The sequence below is a fragment of the Carassius carassius genome, chromosome 39 (genome assembly GCF_963082965.1).
Source record: "Carassius carassius chromosome 39, fCarCar2.1, whole genome shotgun sequence".
NCBI lineage: Eukaryota > Metazoa > Chordata > Actinopteri > Cypriniformes > Cyprinidae > Carassius > Carassius carassius.
In genome coordinates this window covers 1,200,505-1,228,455 of record NC_081793.1, presented here as the reverse complement: position 1 = coordinate 1,228,455, position 27,951 = coordinate 1,200,505, and the positions used below count along the sequence as shown (strand labels likewise).

Sequence of the window (27,951 nt, the reverse complement as noted above, 5' to 3'; positions counted from 1 at the left end):
TTGTGTGGAGAGGTGTTCAGGGCAGGTGATGAATGTTCTTTCAAACCTGCAGTAAAACTCGTTCAGATCGTCTGCCAGTCGTTGATTTTCCACAGTGCTGGGGGGTGGTCTCTTGTAATTGGTGATCTTCTTTAGGCTTTTCCACACTGATGCGGAGTCGTTCGAAGTGAACTGAGTCCTTATTTTTTCAGAATAATTCCTCTTTGCCACTTTGATCTCCTTTTCCAGTGTGTATTTAGCCTGTTTATACAAGACATTGTCCCCCTTCACGTAAGCATCTTCTTTGGCCTGACGGAGCTGTCTGAGTTTTGCAGTGAACCACGGTTTGTCATTGTTGTAATTTAGTTGAGTCTTGGTAGGAATACACATATCCTCACAGAAACTGATATATGATGTTACAGTCTCTGTGAGCTCGTCCAGATCAGTGGCAGCAGCTTCAAAAACACTCCAATCAGTGAGGTCAAAACAAGATTGTAAATCCTGCTCTGCTTCATTAGTCCATCTTTTTACAGTCCTTAATACAGGTTTAGCTGATTTTAGTTTCTGCCTGTAGGTCGGTATAAGATGAACCAGAAGGTGATCAGAATGTCCCAAAGCTGCTCGTGGAACAGAGTGAAATGCATCCTTTATTGTTGTGTAACAGTGATCCAATATATTACTGTCTCTTGTGGGACAAGTAACATGCTGTCTGTATTTTGGCAGTTCACGGGAGAGATTGGCTTTATTAAAGTCCCCAAGAATGATTAAAACAGAGTCTGGGTGTTGTTGTTCTGTCTCTGTGATCTGCTCAGCGAGTTTCTGTAAAGCTGAGCTCATGTGCGCTTGAGGAGGGATGTAAACACTAACCAGAATGAACGAATGAAACTCCCGCGGCGAATAGAACGGCTTGCAGTTAATGAAGAGCGTTTCGAGATTTGAGCAGCACGTCTTCTTTAACACAGTTACATCTGTACACCACCGTTCATTGATGTAAAAGCATGTCCCGCCGCCGCGCGATTTCCCCGTTGATTCTGCGTCGCGATCCGCTCTAAACAGCTGAAAGTCCGGCAGATGGAGCGCGCTGTCCGGTATGGTGTCATTCAGCCAAGTTTCCGTGAAACACAGAGCAGCAGAGTGAGAGAAATCTTTATTTGTCCGAGAGAGCAGAAGCAGTTCGTCCGTTTTGTTGGGTAGAGAGCGGAGATTTGCCAGATGGATGCTAGGCAACGGCGTTCGAAATCCGCGTTTTCTGAGTCTCACGAGCGCTCCCGCTCGCTTTCCCCGCCTGCGCGTCCTCTTGAAGCGTGTGATCAGCGCAGCCGCTCCGCCGACAAGAATGTCCAGCAAAACATCAGAATAGTCGAAAACCGGTGAAATATCGGGAGATGTGTGTTGCCGAATATCCAGCAATTCGTCCCTGGTGAAACTGATTGCAGGAATATAACTAAAGACAGGACAAACTAACAAAAACACAAAAACAACTGCAGAGCACGTCACGGAGGCAGCCATCCTGTATCGCGCCACTCAGAGTGTCAGTTGCGTCCAGCTGTTAGGGTAGGGTTGTATACTACTAACCTTATTGCAATCCACTATTCCATTGTATTCCCTGTATTTCATATATGGGAGTAGGAGTACAGACTGAGCCATATACAACACTGTAAAAAAATAAAAACATTGAAAAATGTAGATGTGACCAGTCACTAAAAGATTTTGAGTTGGGAATGTATTATTATTATTTTTTTTACAATAAAGACTTCCTGATTCATTATTAGGACATTCATGTTTATCCTTTGATGATACCACTGCTTTTTCTTATGAAATGTACATGGAAATTGGCAGACAATTAAAACAACATAAGGGTTCAATGACTGCAATGAATCTTGGGAACACAGTGGTATTGTGTGTGAGAGGCTGTCTACGTTCTGCTCTCACCTGACTGCTGCTCATTTGCAGACCTACTCCCGCACGACAAGAAAAAATGTTGTATATCCATCTACAATGAATTGGCATATTGGCAATATGTTTAATCTGTTCTATATTTACAACCCAAATTCCGGAAAAGTTGGGACGTTTTTTAAATTTTAATAAAATGAAAACTAAAAGACTTTCAAATCACATGAGCCAATATTTTATTCACAATAGAACATAGATAACATAGCAAATGTTTAAACTGAGAAATTTTACAATTGTATGCACAAAATGAGCTCATTTCAATTTTGATTTCTGCTACAGGTCTCAAAATAGTTGGGACGGGGCATGTTTACCATGGTGTAGCATCTCCTTTTCTTTTCAAAACAGTTTGAAGACGTCTGGGCATTGAGGCTATGAGTTGCTGGAGTTTTGCTGTTGGAATTTGGTCCCATTCTTGCCTTATATAGATTTCCAGCTGCTGAAGAGTTTGTGGTCGTCTTTGACGTATTTTTCGTTTAATGATGCGCCAAATGTTCTCTGTAGGTGAAAGATCTGGACTGCAGGCAGGCCAGGTTAGCACCCAGACTCTTCTACGACGAAGCCATGCTGTTGTTATAGCTGCAGTATGTGGTTTTGCATTCTCCTGCTGAAATAAACAAGGCCTTCCCTGAAATAGACGTTGTTTGGAGGGAAGCATATGTTGCTCTAAAACCTTTATATACCTTTCAGCATTCACAGAGCCTGCCAAAACATGCAAGCTGCCCATACCGTGTGCACTTATGCACCCCCATACCATCAGAGATGCTGGCTTTTGAACTGAACGCTGATAACATGCTGGAAGGTCTCCCTCCTCTTTAGCCCGGAGGACACGGCGTCCGTGATTTCCAACAAGAATGTCAAATTTGGACTCGTCTGACCATAAAACACTATTCCACTTTGAAATAGTCCATTTTAAATGAGCCTTGGCCCACAGGACACGACGGCGCTTCTGGACCATGTTCACATATGGCTTCCTTTTTGCATGATAGAGCTTTAGTTGGCATCTGCTGATGGCACGGCGGATTGTGTTTACCGACAGTGGTTTCTGAAAGTATTCCTGGGCCCATTTAGTAATGTCATTGACACAATCATGCCGATGAGTGATGCAGTGTCGTCTGAGAGCCCGAAGACCACGGGCATCCAATAAAGGTCTCCGGCCTTGTCCCTTACGCACAGAGATTTCTCCAGTTTCTCTGAATCTTTTGATGATGTTATGCACTGTAGATGATGAGATTTGCAAAGCCTTTGCAATTTGACGTTGAGGAACATTGTTTTTAAAGTTTTCCACAATTTTTTTACGCAGTCTTTCACAGATTGGAGAGCCTCTGCCCATCTTTACTTCTGAGAGACTCTGCTTCTCTAAGACAAAGCTTTTATAGCTAATCATGTTACAGGCCTGATATCAATTAACTTAATTAATCACTAGATGTTCTCCCAGCTGAATCTTTTCAAAACTGCTTGCTTTTTTAGCCATTTGGTGCGCTACCGAGCAAGTTTACTATATCAGAAAAGACACACATATGAGATGCAAACATCAAAATGTATTAGTTTACAAATCATGCACTGTGGTAAAAGTGCAAAAGTCATGCAACTATGAGGATACAAGTTTTAATTTATCAATAATCTCCTGCTTGTAATCATAATTTGTGTGAAAAGGAATATAATTTGTTTGTTTTACAGCCTCAGCCTTCAAGAGTTCATTTTTTCCAATGTGTCTATGATAAATGTTTTCCAGAAAAGTGGCAAATTGCTGAAAAATACTCAAATTTGTTTGAGGCATTTAGCAGCATGTAAACATGTAAAAAAAATATCAGCCATAAATGTCGAGCGTACATTCAGTGATGGGAAATTTGAATAAAACACTAAACAAACAAGCAGGTGAAAGCAGCAGAAGTAGTGCACAGCACTACTCGCTGGCCTCCGTTACATGTACACAGATGAGAGCACACCAGCTTTTCACACATCTGCAAGCTATTGATGTAGCCTTGCCGAAGTCTCTCATACCAGACCCTTTTCTTCAAGATAGTTTATACCACATACCAAGGATGGATTCTCCAGCAGCGCAGTCCAACCTCAGTGGACAGGCCGAGCCAGTCTCAACTGTGGAGCAGCTGGCCATGGGTGATCTATCGCTGGTGCAGTATGGAGAAGTTTCTGCTATGAGTCATCAGTTGGATGTTGAGAGATCTGCCGGTCATCCTAGCTCTTCAGTAGGTCCTCCGGGGTATCACAGCCCATCCGAGTGTGATTCATTCAGCAGTGGTGCTGCATCGCCCACGTTCCAGGTAGATGTACCGTATTTTTACCGTATTTTGAGTATAAGTCGCATCAATCCAAAAATATGTCACGATGAGAAAAAAAACATATATAAGTCGCACTGGACTATAAGTCGCATTCATTTAGAACCAAGAACCAAGAGAAAACATTACCGTCTACAGCCGCGAGAGGGCGCTCTACGCTGCTCAATGTAGACTACAGGAGCACTGAGCAGCATCTCTGGCAGCATAGAGCACCCTCTCGTGGCTGTAGACGGTAATGTTTTCTCTTGGTTCATTTCTCTCGGTTCATGTCAAATTAATTTTGATAAATAAGTCGCACCTGACTATAAGTCGCAGGACCAGCCAAACTATGAAAAAAAGTGTGACTTATAGTCCGGAAAATACGGTAAATGCCTGAACTATTTCACCACCTGTAGTCAGACCAAAGGCTACTGCAGTCTCTTCTGTCCCACTTCCTCATTTAGGCCAGGCATTTCAAGCTCCTGCTGCACATGGTACTACTTCGACATACCTTAGTTCTCCCCCCTTATCTGTTCCACGTTACACCACAGCAAGCAGTTCTGTTCAAAACAGCAGATCCTGCATGTCAGCTTACCTCATCTAGACAGGCTCACACATGCCAAGCAAAGCCACACCGCAATCGCCCTTTAGTGGTTGCCAGCCACCACTTCCTTTTCCAGTTTACCAGCCTGTTACACCAGAGCTACAACCAGTTCTCATTCCAGCCTTGCCTAAGCTTGTGAACGATAGTGAGATGGAGTTCACAGACCTGAAGATGACCTTGAATAATCTTCTCAATCCTCACACAGAGCTTACTGAGCACTATAAGTACAGGGTACTGATGGAGCAGTTGGTTCTGCAGGAAGCTAGGTTGATTGCCCAAGCATGCCGGCATCATCCTACTCCCTATAAGGCAGCGATGATAGCAGTGCAATGACAGAATGGCCAGCCTCATCAAATTTCACAAAGCAATGTCACTCGAGGGGCCACAGGGGCGAGAGGTCTCTTGTACAGGGCATATCAACAGACTACTCAGTAAATTGCCCAAACACTACCGAGACAGCTTTATAAAGCACTTACAGTTGTGAGGAAGATTGCACACTTACAGCCTGAATCCATATAACCTGCATGACCCTGCTGACTGGTTAAAGGTCAAGGTGGAAGCGCAGCATTTATCTACCAAGATGGTGCCGCGCTACTAGACAGAGAGCGTACAGGTATCACGTGAGGACCGCCAGTCAGTTCCTAAGCCCCAGACTCGATCCACTGCAGTCTATCATGGCGGTGATCAGCCCATGAAAGCTAGCACAGGGCAGTCTGTCCATACCAATACTGCTAATGCTCAGTCATCTGCCAGGAGACTGAAGAGTTTGTGTCTGTTCTGTAAGAGTCAGGAGCATTACCTGTTGCAGTGTAACAAAATCACTGAGTGCTTATCTGATCAGATTCTAAAGTGCATAAAGGACGGAAAAAGATGCTGGAAATGTGGGTGTACAAGTCATAAATGTGAGGAATTTACTTTGAGGAAGCCCTGCAGGGACTGTGGTAATATACATCTTGGAGTCTTGCATTCCATTGCCCAGGATGGTCCTAACATTGTGCTGCTGACAACCTCTCACGAGCGAACATATCTTACTCCTAGTTTGACAGGTTGTGTGTACCTGAAAGTAGTTCTATTGCTTCTGTGGAGAGGCAAGAGGTCTATTTCGACCTACGCTATCCTAGAAGATGGTGCACAGCGGAGTATTTCTGCAACAGTCCAGCAGTTAGGAACTAAATGAAGAGAAGATATTATGGCCCTTGGCACCATCTGACATGACATCACAGAATTGAAGGTGCAGTCAATTGACCTGCTGCTTTCCCCGCAGTCAAGGCCATAGGAGAAGCACATCCTTACAGATATCTTCACCGTGCCCCTCCTCACACTACCAGAGCAAACCTACCTCGTCAAGAGGCTCTAGTGATAATATCACAGTCTCAAAGGGATCCCCATTCCATCTTTTGATAGGGTCCAACCTCTAATTTTAATCGGGTATGATTATCCGGCTTTGATTACCCCAAAGGAGCCCATCAGATTGGGAACAGTCACTGTACGCATGCATCTCGGTTGGTTCGTCCAGGGACCAGATGGGTTGCTCCCACATTAGTGAGTGACGTGACATTCAGCCAAGTATGGTGACCCATACTCAGAATTTGTGCTCTGCATTTAACCCATCCGAAAATGCACACACACAGAGCAGTGAACACACACACACTGTGAGCACACACCCGGAGCAGTGGGCAGCCATTTATGCTGCGGCGCCCGGGGAGCAGTTGGGGGTTCGCTGCCTTGCTCAAGGGCACCTAAGTCGTGGTATTGAAGGTGGAGAGAGAACTGTACATGCACTCCCCCCACCCACAATTCCTGCCGGCCCGGGACTCGAACTCACAACCTTTCGATTGGGAGTCCGACTCTCTAACCATTAGGCCACGACTTCCCCAGGTACCTATTAGGTACCTTCCTCGCAGTGTTTGTTCACTTCTCTTTCACCACTGTGAAACCCTGTCTTTTAACATGTTGAGCGATTCTGCAGCTCGATGTCCTTCCGTCTCGCAGAGAGAAAGTGATCATTCAGCCTAAACAGGATCAGATGGAGGGTACTATGGAATCCATTCTGTCCAGCATCAAGAACACTGAGAAGCACCTGAGTAGAGAACCTGAGAGGGCTAAAGTGTACGAAGCTGAAATACATAAGCTCCTTGACTCAGGGTATGTCATCAGGCTACCACCAGAAGGCCAGCAGGTAGACGAGGAGTTGTGGTTCACACCACAGCATAACTGCAAATACAGGTTGGTCTTCAATTGTTCCTTTGCATATCAAGGTGTCTCTCTTAACCAGCAGTTGCTTCTAGGTCCTACCCTCGCTGCGTGGAGTCCTTCTGCGGTACAGGCAGCATGCAGTCGCCATCAGTGGGGATATACATGGTATTCTCCACCAAGTGAGACTCCTACCAGAGGACAGACCCCTTCTGAGGTTCATTTGGAGGAACATGCGCGGAAAGGACTTGTACGTCTATGAATGGCAATTCAAGCTCCTGATTGGTTAACGTGGCCCGAAATTTCGCCAAAGTTCACATTTGCAACTCGTGCGATTCACCCGAAACGTTCAATTCACACCGCAGGTTGTCTATTCACCTCATTGCATTGACTTAACATGTAAATAACTTGCGCTTAATGTTTCATTCGCGTGTGCTGTGAACGCACCATTAGCATCTGGGGGCTTCGAGATCGAGCCACGAATGGCCACTCTGTTGTCAGGTGTCCCAGCACCTCTCAACTAAGGCTCGTTCGGCGAACATCGAATTGTGGTTACCGCAAAATAATATGTTGATATGTTGATTCCTCGAATAACCCGGCGGACGATATTGGGATACCGTGATTCAACTGCGTATGCTCGCTACTGTTAATCCTTATACATATATATTTTCATATATATTTTATAGACATATATTTTCAACAATCAATCAGATTTTACGTTTATGACTAGAGTTATTTGACAGGAAAACTTTTCCAGGGTCCATCAAGCAACACACGTCCTACTTGGCATTCATGAAGACTGTGTGTTTACAAACAGCACTGCTCTGCGTCTACCGAAACCCTGCTGTCGGTGCAATGTGAAAGACATGCATGCACTGAACGCAGCCAAGTTAGGATGGACTCTATAATGTGGTCTATTCAGGCCTGCTGTGTTTCCTGGCAAACGCTCGGTGGATGAGCTCCATCTCTATCTTCACCTTCAAATACTATCTCACATAACAAGCAGGAGCCTCAGGGGCCAAATGGAGAAAGGATTTCACAAAAAACAGCAGCAGGAGAATAAACAGCAGATCCCATTATAAACACTGACGCAGAGAGAGGAAGAGGTGCAACACAGACGCAAGTGTGATAGCAGGATATTTGCACGTCATTCAGGGAGGCCAGCTTAAATGATTAAACTGTGTTTTTATGTTTTTGTGTTTTTCTTTTGCATTTAAAACCATCTTCCTCCCTCTCGCTGAGCATTAGATCTAGTTAATATATTGGGTTTTTTTTATAAAATAGTCTAAATCATGCATAGGGGAAGTTGTGGCCTGGTGGTTAGAGAGTCGGACTCCCAATCGAAGGGTTGTGGGTTCGAGTCCCGGGCCGGCAGGAATTGTGGGTGGGGGGAGTGCATGTACAGTTCTCTCTCCACCTTCAATACCACGACTGAGGTGCCCTTGAGCAAGGCACCGAACCACCAACTGCTCCCCGGGCGCCGCAGCATAAAAAATGGCTGCCCACTGCTCCGGTTGTGTGTTCACAGTGAGTGTGTGTGTGTTCACTGCTCTGTGTGTGTGCATTTCGGATGGGTTAAATGCAGAGCACAAATTCTGAGTATGGGTCACCATACTTGGCCGAATGTCACTTCACTTCACTCTTTTGTTTATCTTACTTAATTTGTATTCTTTTCATGCATAGACTTATACATATATATATATATATATATATATATATATAAGAATAAAAATACATATATTTATGTATACATATCCTCAGAGGACTGAGACAGGGTACCATTATACTGTTTTTACTACAGATAGGATATAGTCTTATATATATAGTATAACATTATTACTATTTTTATTATTATGCATTTGCCAAATGCTTTATCCATCTGCCATTCCAGATTTTGTAAAATTTAACTAGACAGCTCATCAGATGGGAGAAATCAGCAAACTTTTGCCTAAAACACATAATGGCCAAAGGCAAACATTGCTCGTATCCCCAAGACATTATACTAACTGATACTACATAAATGCATCACATTCATAAGCACAGATAAAGCACAGTCCTGCTCACAGGGCCCCTCCAGCACTGCACATCCTCACTGTCTCACAACAGACACTGAATCAGCTGCTGGAACAAGAGAAATGTGCAGTGCTGAGAAACACTGGCCAGAACAAAACCTGCTATACTTTCCACAACAAAAGCATGAAAACGAACAGTTTGCATTGGTTTTATCTTTATATGATGTAAGAAAAGGCAAGCAGACATCTTCACTCGTATAGCCCACATTTCTCTCTCTTGTTCTGATCGGGTCTGATGGATGCTGTGTACAGTGATGGCTGGAAAGGAAAAGCACCCACAGGAAATCACTAAATGAGAAACACTTTCCATGAAACCTCTATATGAAAATTCATTCTAAAGGTATTACAACAGCATTTTTTTTGCACTTCATCTGATTTTGTGGTATTTAGTCAGTAAAATTTTTTAAACATGATTAGAAAAAGTTCAATTATTATTTTTTTTCATTCTAAAATTAAATCTAAATTTCTCAGACTAGTTGTCATCGATCTGGCTTTCGTGCATTGGATTATAAAAAAATATATAAAGTTTTAACTTAAATACTTTATTAATTAAAAACTACATCTACTCTTTTTTTCTAATATTTTTATTATATTTTATATAGAAATAAATTGTGAGTAGCTAAGAGGAGAAATAAAATTTCTGGTAGAAAAAAATCCTTTCAAATTTCTAAATATTAAAAGAATAAATATTAATATTATTTCTAATATAATTAGAATTAATAATATAGATAATTTGATTATTTATACAGTAGAATGCTAAAATATACTTTTTTGTCTTTATTTGTCTAGATTATGATGCTATAAGGCATTTTGTATACCTTCATAATTCATTGCATATATAACCTTCATGGAAACTGTTAGCTGATTTATTCTTGTTTGAGATCAATCAAGAGAAGCCAGTTTGAGAGAAAGCAGCTGATCACAGTCTTTCAATAGCAGCACAGGAGTAAGCAGAAGATTAGATCGCTTGCCAGAAAAACACCGTTAATATTGACCCCTTTGTGTTATTGTGTGCAAGCACGGAATCGTTGCAAAGCTGAGGGTGAATTTAATTTATTTTTATGGCTTTAATGAAGAAACAGCATGCACACACACACATGCAGCTCTCTGTAAGCATGTGATGTGGTCAGTGCGATGTAATCTGCCTTCAGAGCATCACTATCGGCCTCATTTCACTCACGTCAGCACACACACACACACACACACACCAGAGATTCTCCCTCACTTACACTGATCTGAGACCAGCAAAACTCTGAGACACGAGCACATTCAAAGCAGAGTCATTCAACCCTGTTCATATTCAGGTTATTACAGGGTTATTATAACTAAACTAAACCTGAAAAAATAAATACAACAAACTAATTAATTTGGTGCACTAAAATAACTAAAACTATAAAAATGTATCAACAATAAATAGACATACATTTAAAAAAAACATAACAAAAACTTTACAATTTCATTGAAAACAGAAAATAAAAACTCCAAAATATTGACACATACTTCATACATACGGTGTACAAACCATGATTTCTTTGGTTTTCTAGCAATAAATATAATAATAATAAAAGTAAAATATACAAAATTAATCAAAGCAAATGCAAACTGTAGGTGCTAGTCATTTTAGGATGAATGTTATAAAACAAAATCAGAAAATGAAATATTAATCCTTTTTTCTTACAATAATTTGAATGGTTGAGTTGAGCTCAATAAATAAATGAATAACAAAATAAATAAATAATACCATAAATCATGGCAAAAAATAAATAATTTTCTTATTTGTTTACTTATTTGCTAAAGTAACCATAACATAGCACTAAAATAATTTATTAATATAAATGTAGTTATTATTGTTTTGATGTTCTTAAACAGTTTAAAAACAACTTTTATTTAAAGTAATAGGTAATTAAATTATTATATTTTTTTATTATTATTATTATTACTTAACTACAGTACTTAACGTAATTATATTTTATTTATTGAAATAAATTAAATAATTTAAGCATTGTTTGGCTGTCCATACATGAATAAATGACTAGTGCATTCCCACAGGCATTACTGCGGGCAATAATTGCTGATAATCATGATATTCACAAAAGCCCAGTGAGAGTCATTTTAATCCTGTGTGTAAATGGTTTAATGCAGCAGCTGATTACAATCATGAAATTATTATATAAGAGTGATAATGCCATTAACCATAGCAAAAATGTCATAATTACACTAAACTGACATCCCATTTAGTCAATTTGCTCATTTAATCCTATATATTTCTTTTTTGTTTTTTCTTGTATATATATATATATGTGTGTGTGTGTGTGTGTGTGTGTGTGTGTGTGTGTGTGTGTGTGTGTGTGTGTGTGTGTGTGTGTGTGTGTGTGTGTGTGTGTGTGTGTGTGTGCAAAAGGTGAAATTACTTCAAATTAAATAATAATAATAATAATAATAATAATAATAATAAATATAGATTTTCTTACATGGCTGCAGTTTCATGTGAAAACATTTTTAAAGGTTATATTTTACTTTTATATTTTTCTTTTCTTCTTTTAATTTTATAAATATAAATATTGTTTATACTATATTGTTTATCATAAATATGTTTGCAGTAAAACAAACTTTTTTACATTTAATTGGGTCAAACTGTTATAGAACATTTAAAAAAGTATAACTTTTAAATTTAGAGAATATTATAAAATATTATAAATTAAAAACCAAAATTCTAACTTCCATTGCAGCTACATTTATTATATTAAGATTACGTTAAAATAACTTGAGTTGTGCATATATCTGATCCGCCAGAGTTCTTTTCATGATGGTAAATTGCAAAAGTTATATTGCAATATCTCCATAAATGTTGCATTAAGCATCGTTGGAGAAAACCATTTGTTCCTTCTGCACTCGATTCATGTCAAAGCGGTTTAAAGAGCCCCACCACCAGCCCTCTGTAGTGCACACTACAGCAAAGAGACTTAAGAGCAGCAACACCGTCTCAGAAGGACAGATGTGCAATCAATAATTAAGAGAGGACACGGATTAAATTATAACTATAAAGAAGAAGAAAACAAGTGTGTTTGTGTATGTGAATCTGAAACACTGCCGCAAAACCTAGTGAACTTGCTCTTCAACAGAGCAACATTATAACACCCAGTGACACACAGTTCATTCACTAACATTATTTACCAAACCCAGAAGCATCTCTCATTAAACATTAGTTTGACTTCAGAAGGTGCACGAGTGAGATGTTGATTACTTTTAAAGTGCGTTTACACTACATGATGTTTTTGTATTACCTTTATACACAACAGAGCTGCACACATCTCAAAAAATTATCCTTTTGTGTTCTTCATATAACATGCAATGTACAGCTTACACTTCTGGCATGAAGACAAATGAGAGTAAATCATTTCTGGAGTAAATGATCACATTAAAGGGATATTTATTGTTATTCAAAGTAAATCTTCCTCACATGCAGTTGATTGCAATGCATTTTGTAACTCATCAGTGTTTAGAGCTTTGCTTTAATTCAACAAGGATGCTTTCAATTAATCATAAGTGACATTAAAGACATTTATAATGTTACAAAGTATCTCTATTTTAAAATAAATGCTGTTCTTTAGAACTTTCTATCCTTCAAAGAGTATTGAAAAATAAAATGTATCAATTTCTAAAACAAATATTCATCAGCATGTTTAAACACTGAGCAGCAAATCATCATATTATTCTGATTTCTGAAGATCATGTGACACTGAAGACTGGAGGAATGATGCTGAAAATACAGCGGAGCATCACAGAAATAAATTACACTTTAACACAGATTCACACAGAATACAGCCGTTTAACATTCTAATAATATTTAAATTTTTTTTTCTGTATTTTTAATTAAATAAATGCAGCTCTGGTGAGCAGAAGAGACTGAAAGCTTTACACACTGTGTGGCAATAATGCCACAAATAATTTTTGGGGTAGGCAAGTCACTAGGTTTCAAGACAGAACCAACGATGAAGAGAGAGTGTGATTTGTAAAAAGCGTCAGGAGGGTGATTGAGAGCCAGAGAGCCATCAGTGCAGCACTGACGCTGAGTGTGAGAGTGAGAGGAAAACTGTGGGATGGTGAAGAAGAGCTTGCCTGAGTGAACTCCTGCTCTACCTATCCTGATGGACAGATGCTCCTCCTCCTCCGACAGGCCGGTCATCGAGCTCTTCTTCTTCTCTTTGGCCTGTTTGGCATCAGACGGCAGCACCAGAGCCATATGAGGATCCGTCCCCACACCCTGAAAAAGAAATCATTAAATGATTGATATGAATGATTTTGGTAAAATACATACATACATACATAAGTAAGTAAGTAAATAATTAAATAAATAAATGTATTAGTTTACTGAAGTAACCATAATTTATTTACTGGAATACCTTAATAAATTAATTTAAATAGGAATTGTTTTATTTCAGTACTGTCTTGATGTTCAAACAGTTTCTTCAGTAAATAAATTATTTTTAGTTCATCCATTCATTTGTACTTATTTATTACTTAATTAATCATATTTTATTTATTGAAATAAATTAATAAATTAAGAAAATTATTTTAGCATTGTTTGAATGTTTGCACCCAGTTACTTAATTTATTTATTAATTAACCATGTTTTTTTATATAAATTAATACATAAATTTTAGTCATGTTTGAATGTTTACACACTGTTATTTAAACTTATTTATTTATTTATTTATTTAAAGTGAGCATCAATTGTTTATTCAAATAAATTCCTAAATTAAGTAATTTATTTTCTTATTGTTTTGTTGTTCAAGCATGGATGCTTAAATAAATGAAATAATAAATAATGTTATATTATCTATACCTATCTACCTATCTATCTATCTATCTATCTATCTATCTATCTATCTATCTATCTATCTATCTATCTATCTATCTATCTATCTATCTACCTATCTATCTATCTATCTACTTAGAGTAACCATTATTGCTTAAAATAAATTAATAAATTAAAAGTAATTTATTTTAGTATTGTTTTGATGTACATAAACATGTGCTTAAGTGAATGAATGAATGAATGAATGAATAAATGAATAAATAGCATGATTTTATTTATTTACTTAACTATTACCATGACTTATTTATTCAAATCAGATAATCCTTTTCTTTTGAAATTGTTTTAAATACGTAAATAAACAAACAAAATGTAATTACTTGTAGAGATACGAAACGGTCATGCAAAGCAGGTTGATTTCTCAGCGTAATCATCATTATTCACACACATTTGAGTTCAGCTGAATCGGACCAATCAGAATCAAGTGTTCCAGAGAGCCATGTATTAACAATAAAACAACATCAAGTGACGAGCCGCTGCATTTACAACATGAATGCAATTCAGTGAGATCTCACCTGTAATAAAGCTTACATCAGACACAGTGAAAGCCTTTTGTATGCGTCATCTAGAAACATGACCGAAGACACAGTCTGACACGATCTGTCTAGACATCACCAATGCCAATGTGGTTCAGTCTGTGATATCGACCCATATGTTTGTCTTTCTTTCGAAAACACAAGCACGGTGAAATTTTCATATACTATGGTAAGCATACAAAGTATTAGATAATGTGATGAACAACTTGAGGACTGACCCCATAAATCCACTAAAATCATCTTGGGAATAGAGGGTTAAAAAGCTGCTGCATGCTGTAAGTTACATAGTTAAGTCAGTAGGTGGCAACAAATGGCTGTCAATAAGTGAGTCATTGAATCACTCATTCAACCGATTTGGTGAAAAACGCATTCGTTCAGAAACAAAACAAGTGACTCCTTGTGAGTTAGTCATTGAATCATTCCTTCAAACAACCTATTCAACATCACTGATTCTTTCAGGAATTAAGCAAGTAATGCTTCATGACTGAGTCAATGATTCATTCACTCAGACGGTTGTTAAAATACACTGATTCGTTCAGGAATAAATAAACAAGTTACAGTCTTTATGAGTGAGTCACTGATTCATTCACTCCAACCATTATTCAGGAAAGAAACAAATAACTGTCTTCATGAGCGAGCCACAGAATCATTTACTCAAATAACAATGCAAAAACACAGTAAGTGAAGTTTTCTATTCCTCATTATATTACTTTCTCATTCTAATTTCATGCATTAAAAAAAGCATTATAATAATTACTTTACTTTCATTACAATCTACAATTTACTGATCAAGTTATCCAGCATGATTTGACAATGATCTAAGAATCCAAATGGAAGTTTGGCTTTATACTAAAGCGAACGGCACAATTTATTTCATTATTTCACTATTGCATTATTTCAATATCTTGCATTTATTATGTTAACTAACTTTTTTTTCCCCTCCAGTTTTTAATTAGATCTTGAATCTCAGTTATATCGATTCCACCTTTGGATGCGTTTGCACTGAATTTCCCCAAAATATCTTGAAGTAATAATTAGATTTTGAAGCTTAAACTTCATCCTGAAATCACAAATTAAAAATGTATTAGAATAACAATCTGACTCATGATTATGTTATCCAGCGTGATTGGAGAATCCACAGAGCATTTTGGCTTTAAATTGCATATTATGTACATTTTAACCAAATTAACCATTTTTTTATATTTATTTATTTCAGGTTTAAAGTGGATTTTGAATCCAGAATTTCAATTCGACCTTCAGACATCTTTGAATTGACGGGCAAATTTCCCCAAAATAACTGAAATTTCCCCCAATAAACACAAATAAAACATAAAACCATACAAATCTGACTGATCATACTATCCAGCATGATTTGAGAATGAGCTATCCAAATGATATTTTGGCTTTAAATTGAAGTGATTTTCACAAATTTGCTTATTTACCAAGTCATAATTTTAAATATCTCTTGCTTACTATCTTATAATAAACCCTTTTTTTCCCTCCAGTTTTTAATTGGATTTTGAATCCCAGTTATTTAGTTCTCACTTTGGATGTGTTTGCACTGGTGGGGCAATCTCCCCAAAACAGCTCAAAATTCACCCTAAACCTTTTTTTTATTTTCAGGTTAAAATTTAATTTGAAATCCTAGTTTTTCAATTGACCTTTGGATGCCGTTGCATATAGGAATCTCCCCAAAATAGCTTGCATTTCCTACCAAAATCAAAAATAAGGACCTTCTCAGAGATTCAATTAAAATTAAAAAGCAAAGAGTTGCAAAAGAAAGCTCATTTGAAGTCTCTATCCATCACGGAGTCCAAAGGTAGACAGAAGGCATTAGGAATCATCCGAAAACACGAATATGTTGGCCTGTTCAGAGTATACTACACAGTGTGCCACATCTTCAAGATCTCTCATCCACGAGCCCGATATTAACCTCCAACCCATCTTCTCTTTCAACACCAGCCAATCTCAATCTCGCCATATCGAGTTTCCAATCTCAAATTGAACATGTTATGCATCTGTTCCCTTTTCCAAGACTCCTCTCGACCTTACAAATCTATTTCAGCGTCTATTTTTGAGTTCAACCTCAAAACAGACCCCACTCCAGACACTAATTTCTCAGATCTGGAAGGACTTCTAATGGATATGCAATATATTTAGAGCACGTTCAAAATGATGCATATTATTTAAGAAAACAAATGGAAGAATTTGATAGCTCATAGCATTAAATTGTAAAACATGGGGAACTGGGTTCATTTTTGCATAAATAAAAATACATGCAAAATGTAAAATACATGAGTTATAATATATATATATATATATATATAGAATTTATTTATTTTTTTGAACAATGTCAAGTAATATATCACATTCTCTATGCAAATGTATTTATATTTTATTAAATTTTTATTTTATTTTTATTACTTTAATTTATATTAAAAATATAGCATAAAATATTAAACATTCCATGCAAATGCATGATTTTTGACAATTTAGTTGAATAATACACAATGTACAATTCTATTATATAAACAGACCTTTGATTAAATGAAGATAATTACATAAATAAATTGTGAATTAAAATTGCAAATTAGCCTAATTCTATGAGATTATTCATCTACTTATCTATTAATTTATTAATTTATTTTAAAAAGATGCCACGAAATACTATGAATGCAAATGAATTCAATCAATTAGCTTACAGGTTATGATAAACAATAAAGGTGTTTAAAATCTAATTCACTGAATTCTTAAATAATAACATCATGCATTTTTTAATACTTATTTAATGCACTAATAAATACACAAACATGCAAATGGAATCCTTCTTGAACATTTCACTCCAATTCCAAATCAAATTTAAAAGCCACATAACCAAGCAGACTGAAATAATACACTTCTAATATCTAAACCTTGACTAAAAAGTGATCATTTAAACTCAAACTGTTCCGATGAAAGGTCAAGATTAATAAAAGCACAGCCATTCAATACAGGGGTCATCTTTCCTCATCTTACACTGCTATATAGGACAGCATGTTAAATATAGCTGCAATGTATGCAATTCCCATAAACCTAAATGCTTTTTCTGTCTGACCTTTCCACATTAAGATGCTCATAAGTGTACAAATCAAAACAGAGGCTTGCAAAGCACTTCAAAGAGTCTCAAGAGTCTCCATGTCATTGCAAAAAACTTCTCTGACTGGCTCCTCAACACAAAGTAAAAGCGATTTTGCGTTATCTGGGCAGCAGGGTAATGAGGAGTTACTGAATGCAGAAAAGAGCAGGTGAGCTCAGATGGACGGCTTGTTTAAAGATGTCTAAAAGATTGAAAGAAAACTCACGAAAGCCAATGCTGCAGCAGAGAAGCTCATGTTAAAGCTGCTTCATGATGCACTGTTTATGCTGTTTATATGCGTCTATGATGCTAATATATTCATGCACGCCAGCACTGCTTGGTGAATCATTAGTCTTTACGGCAGCTGGTTGACAGCGCTGGCTAAGGGTCCTGGCAGAGTCACAGTGATGTTACTGAGCACTGATTTCAAAAGGTGGCATTCAAAAGACAAAAATAATAAAAAGAGACAATTACAGGATTCGCACCAGATCAAGCCCCACAGCAACACTGGAACAGCTTTCTAACAATTATGCAAATATATGCGCTTTAGAAGTAAACAAACCAGATTTTAGTGTCCAATCAGTTGCTCCGCAGGTTCTTTTGTTCACTACTATTAATATATGTGATTATATAAAATATCTAAAAATGAATATATAAAATTCATTATATTAAATATACAAATTAATTAAACTATATAATTTATATGACATATTATATTAATTATATGATGATTATTATGATTAAAATGTTATAATTAAACATTAAAATTACATAAAATGTGTGTGTTCTGTTCACATAAAATTAATATAGAGGATTTTATACTGTATATTTTTTTATTGTATATTTTAAAATAATATCATAATTTAAATATAATAATTTATTAAATTGTAATATAAAATAATTTAATAAAAAACTTTCTAATTATATATATATACACACATATATATACACACACACACACACACATACTTTTATTTGTAACTTACTGTATATTAAAATCTAAACTAAATACATTAATAAATACTTATTATTATAACATGAAAATAATTTATATAATATATGATATCATATGAATTTAACTGATTTAAAATTATATTCATTATTTTTATATAACCACATTTTTTATCATTTATATTTATCGTAATATTTATCTATTTTTTATTTATTTTTTTTATAAAAAACAAATATATATATATATATAAAATTAGAAAAATTTTATTAAATTATTTTATATTACAATTTAATAAATTATTATATTTAAATTATATATTTTTTTATTATTTTAAAATATACAATAAAATAATACAAAAAATATACAATATTAAATCCTCTATATTAATTTTATGTGAATAGAACACACACATTTTATGTCATTTTAATGTTTAATTATACAATTTTAATCTTAATAACCATCATATAATTAATATAATGTCATATAAATCATATATATAATATACATGTATGTTTTTATATGTCTTTTTTTCTTTAAGCATTTTTGTCCTTTAACAAGCACCTTGTTCTGCAATTCTAGCAGAGCGACAGATGAAACTAAGAGGAGTGGACAGCAGGTGAGCTTCATCTGACCCTTCTGACCTCTGAACTTATTGTGTCACACAAACAGGGTGAGACTGGGTCAAGCAGCCCAACAGCTAATGCCTCATATCACTGATGCACGACAAAGTTCAACACAGGCATGAACGCAGTTCATCAGTTTGACCTCTGACACCAGGCGACCAGTGGCACGAAATAGAGCTCCAATAAGCCCGTGTGCGCTTGAGGAGAAAACTGCGTGACAACCAACCAGTCAGTTAAATTGCAGACATGCTGTTAATAATCTCAGATGGCACGCCTACCGATCGACTGAAAACAACATGCACAAAGAAATCTGATGCACCGTAGGCAGCTCTAAACGTAATGCCACTTTACACTCATGTTCACATTAGACTAGAATTATAAAAGCTGTAATAGATGCAGCTCAATTGGGCATTTTCTGGTCCTCGTCCAGAATAAGCCACATGGTCACTTCAACCTGTTGATGTGAAATCAGGCAGTGATGAAGGAGCAGAGCATTTCATTAATCACTACAGGACAGACTCTCTCGAGTCCCCCTTAAATATGAGCATCAGGACAACAAACCATGTCTTGAGTGAAGCTCCTTGTGCTCCTTGAGGTCTGGCACTGGCTCCCTAAAGTTACGCAGCTTATATAACCACCTGCACACGTGCAAGCAACATGTCCAAGACATCAAAAAACAGCCTGAACATGCATGTTAATACAGCAAGACCTCTAACTAATGCAGTTCTTGCTCACAAATGCACACCGACAAAGCTCGTGGCAAATCTGCTAAGAAAACCAGCAATTTTCCCCCACTTTCCCGCTCTCCTGCAGCTATTTTTATCCCCGTGTGATTGAGGATTCATGAGGGTGGGCCGTGTGGGTCTCGCCGCTCCTGTGGCTGAAGATATGCAGATGCACATGCAGTTATCACCGCACGACATTTCACTTCCAAACTTCACAATTTATTCAAATTTGTCGAAGTTAAAGACTGTTTAAAGGAACAGAGCTCCAGAAAATGTACTTGTGTCACACAAAATATCAAATAAAGTACAAATCAGGAGCCATTAGCTGCACAACTAATAATTCTCAAAGTTTTCAGTGAATCAGTTGAATTTCAGTTTGTTCGGCACACAATTTTTATTTTTATTTATTTTTTTGTCAACTAGGAGCATGACAGACCCAGTCATACACAGCAAAAAAACCAGTGTTGTTTAGTGTTGTTTTTATGGTGTTAATTTATCAGAGTTAAAAAGTGTTGATTCTGGTGTTGAGTCAGAGTTGATCAAATTTCCGGTCCTTGCACACTAATTCCTTTATGATTAATGGCGGACGACCAAGATGATTTTATAACCATTTAAACTGACTAATTTTCGTGTTTTGTGTACGTTTCTCACCGTTCAGAATAATATTAGTACATTTCTCAACATTGCCAGAGTGCTAACATTATTTCTTTTCAGATAACTCGTCAGACTACTGACAGGATCTCGAGGCCGTTAAGCTGCACCACTTAGCTAGCAAACTGAGGTAATGGCAATGTTTGTTAGCAGTTTTAAACGTAAGTGTTCTTATTTTAGAATCTGGGGAAGATAAGGTATTTTCTGTGGTTTGTGATCAGAAAGGATTGAGGGCAGTGTCTCTATGGTCAGATGATGGTGAATAAATTGTATCTTTTGTGTTGGTGTATTTGTTACATCCGTGTTAAAAATACAATTTCAAATTGATACAGCGTGTTTACTTTCTTTTTTTTTTTACTTTTAATTTCCTTAATCAGGGTTTGTATGAACACTACATTAGTGTGGAAATAAGTCTCTTGGTGTTAAAATTATTGACACAACTAGTGTAGTTTCAACACTAACTAACACTATGGTGTTAATGTTAAACACTTACAGTGTTGTTTTTACTCTAAGCAAGTGTAAAAAAAGTAACACTATTTAAAGTGTTAGTTTAACACTATTTAGTGTGGACCTATATAAACCCAGAAAAAGTGTTAATTTTCTCACTGTGAGTGTTACTTTAATACTTTCAAATTTGCTGTGTAGCAAAAACATTCCTCAAAAGTTTGTGTTGCACATAAAAAGAAAGTCATACAAGTTCAAAATTATTATTATTATTGTTATTATTTTAATGGAATTTTTGTTTATTTTTAATGTAATTTGTATTTTATTTAAGTTTTAATGTAATTTTTATTTATTACTACAAAGACTTCACAATTTATTTATTTTTTACGTACTCTTCAAAAGTTTTAATCCGATTTTACATTTAGATTATAACCAATAATCAAAAGGACATTCCAATTTCAATTCATTTAAATACACCGCAAATATTTAATTCACAGAACAATAACATATATATAGAAATGACCACATATTTTTAAAATATATAAACTATTTTATAGTTAAATGTCATGAAAAAAATACTCAAATTAATCATACTGCACTACATGACTTTTATGACCATGCTAATAATGTAGGGTTATTAATCTGAACAGAATGTAGAGCTTTTTAGAGCTGAATTCAACATTTCAAATAAATTAAAATAAAATAAAATAGTTAAATTAAGTACGAATTAAAAAATAAAACTAAATAAAATAAAAATACATATAAAAATAAAATTTAAATTTAAATTTCAATAAAATAAAATAGAAATAAAAAAAATAAAAATCTGCTTTGGACATACCAGTTGTTTAACAATTTTAGGTCAAAGTTCTTCAGAGAATGTACATCAAACTACGACATAGATGTTAGAGACCCTCAAACACAAATAAAGAAGACTGCAGTCTGTTAAAACACATTGGATATGATCTTGACCAATAGGTCAAGAAAGACTGCATTTCCATCTCCGACACACACATACACACACACAGAGAGACACAGACACACAGAGAGACACAGACAGACACACACACAAACACACACACACACACACAGACACAGACACACAGACACACAGAGACACAGAGACACAGAGACACAGACACAGACACACACACACACACACACACACACACACACACACACAGACACAGACACAGACACACAGACACACACACACAGAGACAGACACACAGACACAGACACACAGAGACAGACACAGACACAGAGACACACAGACAGAGACACACAGACACAGACACACAGAGACAGACACAGACACACAGAGACAGACACACAGACACAGAGACACACACACACACACACACACACACAGACACAGAGACACACAGACAGAGACACACAGACACAGAGACACACAGACAGAGACACACACACACACAGACACACACACACACACACACAGACAGACACAGAGACACACAGACAGAGACACACAGACACAGAGACACACAGACAGAGAGACACACAGACACAGACACAGACACACAGACACAGACACACAGACACAGAGACACACACACACAGACACACAGACATACACACACACACACACACACACACACACACAGACAGACACAGACACAGAGACACACAGACACACAGAGACAGACACACAGACACAGAGACACACACACACACACACACACACACACAGACAGACACAGAGACACACAGACAGAGACACACAGACACAGAGACACACAGACAGAGAGACACAGACACACAGAGACAGACACACAGAGACAGACACACAGAGACACACACACACACACACACACACACACACACACACAGACAGAGACACACAGACACAGAGACACACAGACAGAGAGACACAGACACACAGAGACAGACACACAGAGACAGACACACAGAGACACACACACACACACACACACACACAGACATACACACACACACACAGACACAGAGACACACAGACACAGACACAGAGACACACAGACACAGAGACACACAGACACAGAGACACAGAGACACAGAGACACAGACACAGACACAGACACATGGCATTTTCGGTTTTCGGCCGATAGACTTTTATCACCGAAACAATACGGCCGAAATGTTGTGATGACGCAAACAGAAACCGCGACCTGCACGTGCACCTGCATAGCGCAGACCACGAGCTCCCCGCGACATTCACTTCACACCAGTGAGAACATTCTCTCTCTTCTTATTCCTTTATTCGCAGCACTAAAGCGTCTCCTAACAAAGAGATTAAGACCGACCACGAAGTGAAAACAAAGAAAAGTAGAGTCTGTTAGCACACGTCTCACTGAGATCTTTTCGGATCCTCTGCACTTCATCGCGAATGTGCTTGATCTGTGTTATAAAGACCATTACTTGGATGCGGAAATAAGGCAGCGCACACGAGAAATGCTCCAGGCCGCGCTGGATGCGGAGAACCCGCGTGGAGACGGAGAAGCGCCAAGAGCAGGAGACTGAGATCAGAGCGCAGAAAAAAGACTCGTGTCTGCACCAGAGGAGGGGCATGCACCCTCGGTGTCTGATGTGTTCAGTGAAATTCAGAAGAAAGTGCCTCAAATAATAATAATACGTTGGCTATTTTGCTCTTAGGCTACTATATATGTGACATTTTATATATATATATATATATATATATATACACACAAACACACACACACACACAGACACACATACATACATAATAAAAGATTGTAGCCATTTTTCTGCTAGATTTTCTGCTAGATTTGATAAAAATGTTTATTTATGCCCTGGCCCTATTAAAAATAAACTCTCTCAAATTTTTCTCAAATGTCAGGCAGATGACAAGCTCAACTGCTCATCAGCTAGATGGTTATCTGTCTGAAGTCCCCATCCCCAGAAGTGATAACAGTCTTGCCTACTGGAGAAGTAATGCACTTTCTAGTCCTACAAAGAAAAAATTCAAATGCACTTCACCTAAATGCACTTTGTTTTTATGAGAGAACAGTTAATTTGAAAACCTTTCTGCAGGCCAGTAGGCCTGTACATTATCATTTAATATACACATGAGTGGGATAAATTTTTAGTTTGAATTTTATTTTAATACTGTGCATTGTGCATAATTTGTAATTATGTATTTTTATGTTTTTTTATATATATATAATTTATGTAATTGTAATTATCTTTGAAACTTTAATATTAATTTATGCAATTGCAATGTCTTAATTTTAGTAAAGTTAGTACACGGTCATAGCAATAAATGCAATGCAATGCAATGGTACTAATAATTGGCATAATTTATTTCGGTGTTTCGGTTTCGGTTTTCGGCCTTGGTTTTCTCTTTTTCGGTTTTCGGTTTGGGCCAAGAATTTTCATTTCGGTACACCCCTAACACAGACAGACACAGACACGGACACAGAAACACACAGACAGACACACACCCAGACACACAGAGACACACAGACAGACACACACCCAGACACACAGAGACACACAGACAGACACAGACACACACCCAGACACACAGACAGACACAGACACAGAGACACACAGACAGACACAGACACACAGACACAGAGACACAGACAAACACAGACAGACACACACACACACACACACAGACACAGAGACACACAGACAGACACAGACACACACCCAGACACACAGACAGACACAGACACAGAGACACACAGACAGACACAGACACACAGACACAGAGACACAGACAAACACAGACAGACACACACACACACACAGACACAGAGACACACAGACACACACACACACACACAGACAGACACAGACACAGAGACACACAGACAGACACAAACACACACACAGACACACAGACAGACACAGACACACAGACACACAGAGACACAGACATACAGACACAGACACACAGACAGACACAGACACAAAGACACACAGAGACACACAGACAAACAGAGACACACACAGAGACACAGACTCACAGACAGAAACAGACACAGAGACACACAGACACAGACACACAGACACTTCTTATGCAGTCCATCGATTTCGAAGATCACGTCCCTTCTAGGATGCATTGTTGGAGTGTTGAGGCAGCCGCTGCTGTCGGCGGTGCCATTGAAGGTGGCTATAAAGCCCAATTCGAGATGCACATGTCCTGCCGCAGTCGGGGCATGTGAGTGCTGAATCTGAGGATGGGTGTAGTTGTGGCTGGGCGCGTTTGTGTCTGCGCTGACGTAGCACAGTTCTGTGTTGGGTACGATGTGATTCGATCAGTTGGGCCCCCAGACCACATGCAGAGCTCCATGCCTGGCGGTCGGCAGCAGTTGTTTCCAGGACTCCAGGGTTGATGCTGCAGTTTTTCAGGGTCGACTTGAGGTGGTCCTTGTAGCGACGTTTCTGACCCCCAGGTCTCCTGTTGGCTGCGTATAACTACCTAAAGAGGACCTGTTGGGGTAGGCGGTGGGAGGGCATGCGGATAACGTGTCCAACCCATCGCAGTTGCCGCCTAACAATGGTTGCCTCCATGCTGCTGGAGTTAGTGCGCTGCAGGATGTCCGCATGGGGGAATACTTTCCCTGCCACAGAGAGCAGGGATATCCCACGACTGTTTCCACAGATGGACTTGTCCCCCTTTTTCTTGTGGATAGTAACAATGTGAGAGTCTTTCCAGCCTTGTGGAACAGCTTTTTGTGCCCATATTATCTGGATAAGTTGGTGGAGATTTTTGGTGAGCAGATACCCGCCTTTCTTTAGAGCCTCTGCAGGGATTCCATCAGGACCAGCAGACTTATTGTATTGTTGAGACTTCGTACTGCTGCCAGGACTTCTGAGAATCTGGGAGGGTCATCTAGTTCATGCACAGGTGGGAGCTGTGGAAGGCGCTGCAGGACAGTGGGGTCAGTCGGATTGTATTGGTTAAGGAGGGTGTTAAAATGTTCAGCCCAACGCTCAAGAATTTCTTGTTTGTCCTTGTACAGAATTGTGCCGTCTGCAGATCTGATAGGGGTGATTCTGCATTTTTGGGGTCCATATAGTGATTTTATTGCATCGTAAAAAGCTTGAGAGTTGTTGGTGTCCGCATAACCTTGAATTTCATGGGCTTTCCTAAGCCACCAGTCATTCTCCATTATGCGAAGCTGTCGTTGCACCTCAGCACGGATCTTACTCCAGTGTGAGTGTAGAGAGGGAGATTGTGGATTGGAGAGATGGGCAGAGAGGGCTTTACACTTCTCCTCCAGGAGTTTGAGTATTTCAAGGGAGCTGTCGTCAAACCAGTCCTGGTGACGTTTAGAGGTGAAACCAATTGTATCGGAAGCGGCTTGTTGTATAGCTGAGCTAAGGTTAGCCCATGCACTTTCAGCTGTATTGCGTAGGGGATGAGTTATAGTGGAGGAAAGGTTACTGGCCAAGCAGCGACGGTACGATGCAGTGATGTCAGGATATTTTAAAGCTCGAGTGTTGAGCCGTCTTGAGGGTTGTTGCCTGGCGTATTGAGGTCGGACCGTTAGGTGTATCTTGGATCTGATCAGCCGATGGTCTGTCCAGCACTCCGCCCCACGCATTGCTCGGGTGATGGGGATTTCATGTAGATCTTGTTGCCGGGTTATAATGTAGTCCAGTAGGTGCCAGTGTTTTGATCTGGGGTGCATCCATGATGCTTTGTATTTATTTTTCATTTGGAAAGTTGTGTTGGTTATGACCAGTTTATGCTCAGAGCAGAGGGAGAGGAGTCGAAGGCCATTCCTGTTCATGTTACCTAAACCATGTTTCCCGATTACCCCAGGCCAGAGCATGTTGCTGGTGCCTACTCTGGCATTGAAGTCTCCCAAAAGCATAAGTTTATCAGTGTGAGGAACTTTGTGAAGAGCTCTGTCAAGAGACTCGTAAAAGCCATCTTTGATGCTTTCTTCAGCATCCAGAGACACACACACACACACACACACACACACACAGACACACACAGACACACAGACAAACAGACACACAGACAGACACAGACACACAGAGACACAGACACACACAGAGACACAGACACACAGACATAGACACACACACACACACAGCCACAGACACACAGAGACACAGACATACAGACATAGACAGACACAGACAAACACACACACACACACAGACACAGACACACACACACACACACACACACACACACACAGACAGACAGACAGACACACACACAGACAGACACAGACACACACACACACACACAGACAGACACACACACACACACACACACACACACACACACACAGACAGACACAGACACACACAGACAGACAGACACAGACACACACACACACACACAGACAGACAGACAGACAGACACACACACACACACACACACAGACACACGCTGTCATCTGTCCTCCCACCGTGAGCCATGAAGACATCCGAGCGCTGGCAGAGGACAGATGGGAGTGGAAACAAGATCAATGACTGATCTTAGAATTTAATTTCTCATGTCACTTCATCGAAACGAGACGTGCCAACACACACACCTGCTGAAATTAGCACACACATTTATGTGGAAAAGAAAAAAGGGCATGAATATTAATGTATGTGGCGCACTGAGGAGTCTCACAGCTATACATCAACCAAGTGCCATGTAGATGCCTCACAGAGCCGTCAGAATGAATTCATGTAAGACTATTCAAATAAAAGCATTTCAGTCACGTCTGACACAGAAACAGATGACTGTGGGAAGTCTGAATCCCAACTCGTCTGTGAATACAGCACTAAACAAGCCTTGTAGATGTGCTGGAAAAGTCTCAGTCTTTCTCTCAGGACATTAGATCTCGTGTGAGTGTCTCAGAAAATATTATCTGAATATTTTAAACATTCAATTTAGTTATTTACTCTTTGAAATAAAGTAAAAATGGTGATGCATAATAGTTAAATTAAAGCAATGTGATGCAAACCT

The 27,951-nt window shown here is 38.4% G+C and overlaps 1 protein-coding gene across 3 annotated transcripts in view; it reads right to left on the bottom strand.

Annotated features, from left to right (window-relative positions):
- Nucleotides 1-27,951, bottom strand: part of LOC132121161 (zinc transporter ZIP11-like) — a 105,439-nt gene that overhangs the window by 48,494 nt on the left and 28,994 nt on the right. For 2 of the 3 annotated variants that reach the window (XM_059530343.1, XM_059530344.1), the window contains exon 5: nt 13,197-13,341. In XM_059530343.1, the coding sequence (XP_059386326.1) occupies nt 13,197-13,341 (145 nt within the window). The remainder of the gene's footprint in view (nt 1-13,196; nt 13,342-27,951) is intronic. The other variant, XM_059530345.1, reaches the window with a different exon arrangement.